The 7,473-nt window shown below is 47.5% G+C and overlaps 1 protein-coding gene across 1 annotated transcript in view; it reads left to right on the forward strand.

Annotated features, from left to right (window-relative positions):
• The window catches only part of LOC134098089 (potassium/sodium hyperpolarization-activated cyclic nucleotide-gated channel 2), a 51,143-nt gene extending 44,824 nt beyond the window's left edge, over positions 1-6,319 (forward strand). Inside the window, exon 6 of the mRNA XM_062551038.1 lies at positions 6,125-6,319. Within this exon, the coding sequence (XP_062407022.1) occupies positions 6,125-6,319 (195 nt within the window). The remainder of the gene's footprint in view (positions 1-6,124) is intronic.
• Positions 6,320-7,473: the final 1,154 nt, after the last annotated feature.

Raw genomic sequence — 7,473 nt, forward strand, 5'->3', positions numbered from 1 at the left:
GGCCTTCTGTTTGCCAGTGGATTTTCTTAGTTTTAACGGAGCAATATCATCCATAATAGTTGTCATTCTTGAGTTAAAATCTTCCAGTAAGTGATCAGCAGTCCTTGGGACTGGGATTGTGGACTCGAAAAGTGCTTGCTCAAAGAGAACACAGGTTTTGTCATTTATAACTCTCTTATTGATCATCATGGAGTTATTCTGACGATAGGGGGACATACAGACTTCAATGAAAATACAGCAGTGATCAGATAGGGCTAAGTCCACAACAGATGTAGAGGCAGTTACACCTTTCGTGAGAACAAGATCAAGTGTGTGGCCCTGAGTGTGGGTGGGGCCCTGTATGTGTTGTGTCAGGCTGAAAGCATCAATCAGCGCCAGAAAGTCTCTTACATGTGGGGTTTCAGGATTATCAACATGAATGTTGAAGTCACCAGATATAACAATGCTGTCAAAGTGAACACAGATTTCAGAGAGCAATTCACAGAATTCTTCAAGGAAGACTGCAACTGGCAAACTGGGAGGTCTATATATGGTTAGCAACAGGATTTTTGGACAACCTTTGAGAACAGCACAAAGATATTCAAAAGAGGCATAGTCACCATATGATGACTGTTGACACTGAAAAGAAGCTTTGAAGATTTTAGCTATTCCTCCCCCACGTCTATTTTCACGGTTGACACTTATGAATTTATAGTCGGGGGGAGAAGATTCAATTAGGGTAGTGGTATAGTTCACTGAGTCAAGCCAGGTTTCAGTTAAAAGTAGGAAATCAAGTTTGTATGTGGAGATAAGATCATTGATTAAAAAAGACTTGTTCAAGAGTGACCTGATATTTAGCAAAGCAACTTTTACTATGAGAGAAGTATTCTTTTCCACTGGGACAGGTGGTTTCTTGGGAACAGGAAGTAGATTAGATGGATTAGATCTACGAGCCAGGGAGCATTTACATCTATTCCGCTTTGCTGTTGAGGAACCAGTTTGCACAGTTATAGGAGCCTGTAAGGATGTGATAGGAGTAGGCCTATGCAGGTGCGCAGGGATTGTGCATAGGTCTGTACAGGGAGACAGTTCAGCAGGACCCTCATACATGCTATGCTGGGTGGAGAGTATGCAGACTGGAGGAGGGTCAAGCTGAGCATTGTGTCAATCCATACCAAAGGCTATATAGTTTACTATGTTGGAGGTGAGCAGCTTGATTCCCTCCCTGTTCAGGTGAAATTTGTCAGCATTAAAAAGGTCAAGCCTAGTCCAAAAGGAGTCAAAATTAGGAATAAAGTTAAAACCAGCTGCCAGACAGAAGTGGCACAGCCATTGGTGCAGTCCATAGAGACGACTAAAATGTTCGGAGCCCATGGAAGGAGAGGGGAGAGGACCAGATAAAATGCAGCGCTTTCCCAGAGATTCAATTTTAAAGCATAGTTCCTCAAGATCTAAATGCAATCTGGCTGATTGCCTGTCCATTATCTCATTAGTCCCGGTGTGTATAATGACTATTTTGACAGATGTGTGTGAGTGAAGAAGTTCAGGCAAAAGTTTGATGAAATCACCAATTTTACCATTGGACAGACAGTAGGTGATACAAGCTGGAAGTTTAACTCCCTTGATGGAAGAGTCACCAAGCAGGAGGGCTTGTGGCAGTGAGGTGTCATTATACATGTAGGAAGAGAGATTTGGATGAGATATGTGTATGCCTGAAGACTGGGGCTCCAGAGAGCCAGGGGGCGTCGCTGGCTCAGCGCCAGCAGTTGTCACAGGGTCAGAAAGTCGAGAAAAGGACCTTAGGTAGATGACGTCATCACTCGCCGCCGAGGAGTCTGGCCTAGCATCTGTTGCAGGTGGTTGAAACGCCGGTGAAGCATAGCCGTCACTAGCTTCCGAGGGAGAGTGGGAAGGAGAGCGGCAGCGACGGCGCTTTTCACATCTTTCTGCAGACAAGGGAGATGTGGACCGTTTCTTCGACTTGTGGATGGAAGTTTTGCCCGGTCCCACAGGCAGGCGCCCAGCGTTCGGCTGCACGGCCGGGACTAGGGGTGTGATGGTTTCGGCAGGCTGAACTTTCTCCATAGCGTTGCAGGGGGAGTTTGTAGCCTCAGACTCAACATCCAGGCCAGCCTCTCGAAGTGTCTCCAGCGGTGCATAAAAGTTTGAAAGAGTGAGGGGGCTCTCGTCGTCATCTGGAGAGAAAAGGGGGAGAGAACCACGTCGGCCGTCCTTCGTTCCGACTGTTGTCCAGGTGGTCATTGGATCACTCACAGTAAGGACATCATCCATAACGCCGGGTTTTGGAGCTAGATGTAGTAAGTCCACCCGCGAGAGGAGTAAAGACTGTCGCCGTAGAACATCCTCCAGGAGGGCTTCAATGGAACGGAGTTCAGACCTTAGGTTGGCTGCCTCGGCATTCGCGGAGAAGGCATGAGGTATGCAATCCTCGGTGGTCATAGTCCAGGTAAGCGATAAAAGTCTATTTAACACGCTCCTAACTTCGTTAGGCACTACACACACACACACACACACACACACACACACACACATGCACAAATACACACGTCTGTCACTAATGCATCTCCTAAGGCATAGGGAGGGCGGTGTACAGACAGCTGGAGAGTGGCTGGGTCAGGAGAGAGGGTGCAGGGGCCACACTGCTTAATTAATCAACAGAAATGTTAATTTCACCATCAGGCTGTGGAGGATGCGCGCACACACACACACACACACACACACACACACACACACATTCAAAGAGTGAAGAAACCATGGAGACAGATCAAGGGGGCAGGAATACTCCCGGAAGTAGAAACACGTTCGGCGTCGCACAGTAGGGAGATTAACCGATTAAAAAAATGTTTGGATAAGAAGCTCAGTCCAGCCTGCACGAAAACCATGACGTTTAGCAGTTATTAGCAAGATCAGTGAAAACACTATGTAGCCTGGTAGCCTACTGTATTATAGGGTAAAGCACTAGAGGCATGTAAACCTAATTGAAAAAAAAACTCGATATCACGAATGTCAAATTTCGAAGTAAACGGAATTGGTTTCAGTCTCCTCCCATTGAGAACAACGGAGTCTGTTTGTCCATTTCTTTTAGGTCTATGAGACAGATGCTAGAGGAGTGAGGAAACCATGGAGACAGATGCCAGAGACAAATCCAGGGTAGTCATTCATGCATGCATTCACTCACTTATTCATCCATCAAACCATCTGCATGTATTCATTCATTCATTCATTCATCCATCTTATTCTAGCAGTGAGAACCTATGATCGAGGGTAAGATCTGGTAATGCAGAATGGATCTGCAGCTAAAGGACAAAATATCTTCTGCTGGAGATATACTGTAAGTGCAGATGTTCTACTGGAGATATGATAACAGCTCTTCTGCTGGAGATACGAGTGCAGCTCTTCTGCTGGATATATGAGATATGAACTCTTCTGCTGGATATATGAGGTATGAGCTGTTCTGCTGGATATACGTACTGTATGAGACACTGTATGAACTGTTCTGCTTGATATGTGAGAAATGAGAACAGCTCTTCTGCTGGAGATATGAGATATGAGAACTGCTCTTCTGCTGGATATATGAGAAATGAGAACAGCTCTTCTGCTGGAGATATGAGATATGAGAACAGCTCTTCAGCTGGAGATATGAGGGCCAGATGTCCATACGGTATATTTGCAAACACAGCGTTATCAGCGCCATGGTCAACCCGCAGAAAGCGCACACTGTGATTCTTCAGTTTATGTGGCATTAATCAAACTTGCAGTTCATCGGGTAATCAGCGCCTTTCTCCGCCTGTGAACTCCGTGTGACTCTCACACTGTGTTGTGTGTGTATACTGTATGGTGTGATCAGTATGGTGTAATCTTCACTCTCTGGCAGCTGGCTCTCGTATGGGACAGAAGGGGAAGATGTTGAACATCTCTCTTCATGGCTCATTTCCTCCGCTTACTCAGACGCACACAGCACTGAGCTGAACGTTCCCACTGCTGAGCACTGACAGTGAGCCACACACACACACACACACACACACGCCGCTCCCAGGGTCACGTAATCAGAGATGTTAAAGAGGAGGGATGTGACACTCGCCACCACTGACAGTCAGCCACACACACACACACACACACACACACACACACACACACACGCGCGCGCCGCTCCCAGGGTCACATAATCAGAGATGTTAAAGAGGAGGGACTCTCGCCACCACTCTGCCAGCAGCGGGACACAGCAGGAGAGATATTTTTAAAGTGACACCACCCACCACTCCACTCCTCAACCCAGCCACTGCTCTCCATCCGCCAGAAACCACTTCTCCTCCTCCTCCACCTCGCTGGCCTCAAAACATCCACTCCTCTACCCATCCACTCTTCTACAGTACCCATTCTTCTACCCATCCACTCTTCTACTCCTCTACCCATCTACCCATCCACTACTTTACCCATCCACTCTTCTACTCATCCACTAGTCTGGCTATCACCAGACTATAAGCTCAATCTTTTAAGATTGAACATTAGTCCTGCGAGTCTGCACTTTATTTCTACTGCACCAGAGGCGTGATCAGTAGGCATAGTTCAAATGACTCTGTACACTTTTGGATTATAGTTCTTCAACCAATCAGACCAACGATTCGGGTATGCCTGGTGGATAAGCTAGTTTGTGATTGGTTCCAGCAAACATTAACAGGAAGCAGCAGAGAAAAATGTCGCCAAATCAGGCTGGGTTTACCCAGTCTACCCATCCACTCCTGTTCTCATCCACTCCTCTACTCATCCACTCCTCCACTCCTCTACTCATCCACTCCTCTACTCATCCACTCATCCACTCCTCTACCCATCCACTCCTGTACTCATCCACTCCTCCACTTATCCACTCCTCTACTCATCCACTCATCCACTCCTCTACCCATCCACTCCTCTACTCATCCACTCCTTTACCCATCCACTCCTCTACTCATCCACTCCTCTACCCATCCACTCCTCTACCCATCCACTCCTCTACTCATCCACTCATCCACTCCTCTACCCATCCACTCCTCTACTCATCCACTCCTCTACCCATCCACTCCTCTACTCATCCACTCCTCTACTCATCCACTCCTCTACCCATCCACTCCTCTATCCATCCACTCCTCTACTCATCCACTCCTCTACTCATCCAATGCTCTCAGCTATCAGCTATGAACCGCTGTTTCTCCTCCATCTTCCCTGCGGGTTAGTCATATCACTCTGCTGTCACTGTCCACGATTTGATGGGCTAATTAGCACTGATTAAGAAATGTAGACCTCTTTTGAAGACTTTGGCGTGTTGCCTTTTAGAATACTCTGTGTGTGTGTGTGTGTGTGTGTGTGTGTGTGTGTGTGTGTGTGTGTGTGTGTGTGTGTGTGTTCTCTAACATGTCCCACTTTTATCATACACAGTTTTGCACTCACCCTGGGATTGGTCACCTCTGTACAATAGTACAATGTCATGTCAGTCATGGGTTCACTTCAGCAATATGCATCTTGTCTCGTCTCCCAGACCTGTCTACTGTAGGAGCAAGAACCAAAGGAATGAGATGGCTGACTCCACCAGGAAAAGACATCAAAAAATGTCAAATGTTTTCTAGAAGTGAGGAGAAAACAATAAAACAGAGACACAACTCTAAGACAGCTCAGGCTGTATGTCCATAAAGAAATCCATGAGCAGGTTGGTGAACAACATTGCTCCTGGAAGGTAGACCTCATGTCTCAGACTGTTACATCTCAGATTCTCACCTAGCATGTGGTTAGCATAGCTAAGACCTTGAATTATGGTGTGGCAAAGTGTTGCATGGTGCCAACTCTGCTACAGACAATCTGGAATAAATTGATGAGGGCAAACATCCGGGAACTTACACAACTGTTCACACAGGCACGCACACACGACAGTCACACACACACACACACACACACACACACACACACACACACACACACACACACACTCAAACATAACAACACACTGTGTGACAGCACTGGAGGTGGGCCTCCCTGGTGACATCGCTGCCTCTCTTGGTTGATGTGAGCGACCCAATGTCAGTCACCTCCAGAGAGACCGACTCCAGCTCCATCACTCTGTGTCATTAGTGTGTGTTAGCCTGGGGCCATGCAGCTCATCAGTCAGGAGAACAGGGGGAACCGTGAGCTCATCAGTCAGGAGAACAGGGGGAACCGTGAGCTCATCAGTCAGGAGAACAGGGGGAACCGTGAGCTCATCAGTCAGGAGAACAGGGGGAACTGTGAGCTCATTAACAGGGGGAACTGTGAGCTCATCAGGAGAACAGAGGGAACGGTGCTCTCATCCTAGAACAGAGGGAACCGTGCTCTCATCAGTCAGGAGAACAGAGGCAACCGTGCTCTCATCAGTCAGGAGAACAGAGGGAACGGTGCTCTCATCCTAGAACAGAGGGAACGGTGCTCTCATCCTAGAACAGAGGGAACCGTGCTCTCATCAGTCAGGAGAACAGAGGCAACCGTGCTCTCATCAGTCAGGAGAACAGAGGGAACGGTGCTCTCATCAGGCAGGAGAACAGAGTGAACGGTGTGCTCATCCCGCAGGAGAATACACCTAACAAACAATACAGAACTCTGAGGAACTCTTTTGTTTGTTTGTTTTTAATTGTTTGTTTGTCACCATCAAAGAGAACAGCAGCCTTGTGCTCCATATTTAGACACAGCCTGTATGCACCTGAAGCTGTCACACACACAGCTCTCACCCAAGACTGCAGCTGCCTCTGGTGGGATTCTGGCCCAGTTCTGGCTGGGTTCCGGGCAGCAACAGCATTGTGCTCCATAATTAGACACAGCCTGTGTGCTCCTGAAGCTCACACACTCACCCAAGACTACAGCTGCTTCTGGCGGAATTCTGGCTGGGTTTCCGGGCCGGTTCTGGCTGGACTGTGGCCCAGTTCTGGGCCATATCCCAGACGGGTCCACTGCAGCGTGATACACTATTTGTCGTCCTCCTGGGATGCAGCGGAAGCACAACAGAGCAGAATAGCAGATGAGCACGCACACAGGAAGAGAGAGAAAAGGGAAGAGAGAAACAGGAAACAGGAAGAGAGAGAACAGAGAACCTGTGGAGGAGAAAGAGGAAAATAATTACATGCCCTGCCTGACCTACTGGCGAATTTGGATTTCGCCCGGCAGCTCAGGCGGGAAACCTGCACATCTATCTCCCCTGCTTCCTGTCCACAACCTTTGGGTCCAATCACAACCTATCTTATCCAAAAGACAAACCTGGATCGTTGGTCTGATTGGTTGAAGGACTATTTTAAAAGTAATTTGTCATTTGAACTATGCCTATTGATTACGCCTCTTGTGCAGTAGAAATAAAGAGCAGACTCCCCAGACTAATGTTGAAACTTAAAAGATTGAGCTTAGTCTGGTGATGGCCAGACTAATACAGTACCTCTGTGCTTTACCTTCACTCTCTTTCTCTTTTTTTATCTGGTGTAATCT

The sequence above is a fragment of the Sardina pilchardus genome, chromosome 2, assembly GCF_963854185.1.
Source record: "Sardina pilchardus chromosome 2, fSarPil1.1, whole genome shotgun sequence".
NCBI classification, from domain to species: domain Eukaryota; kingdom Metazoa; phylum Chordata; class Actinopteri; order Clupeiformes; family Clupeidae; genus Sardina; species Sardina pilchardus.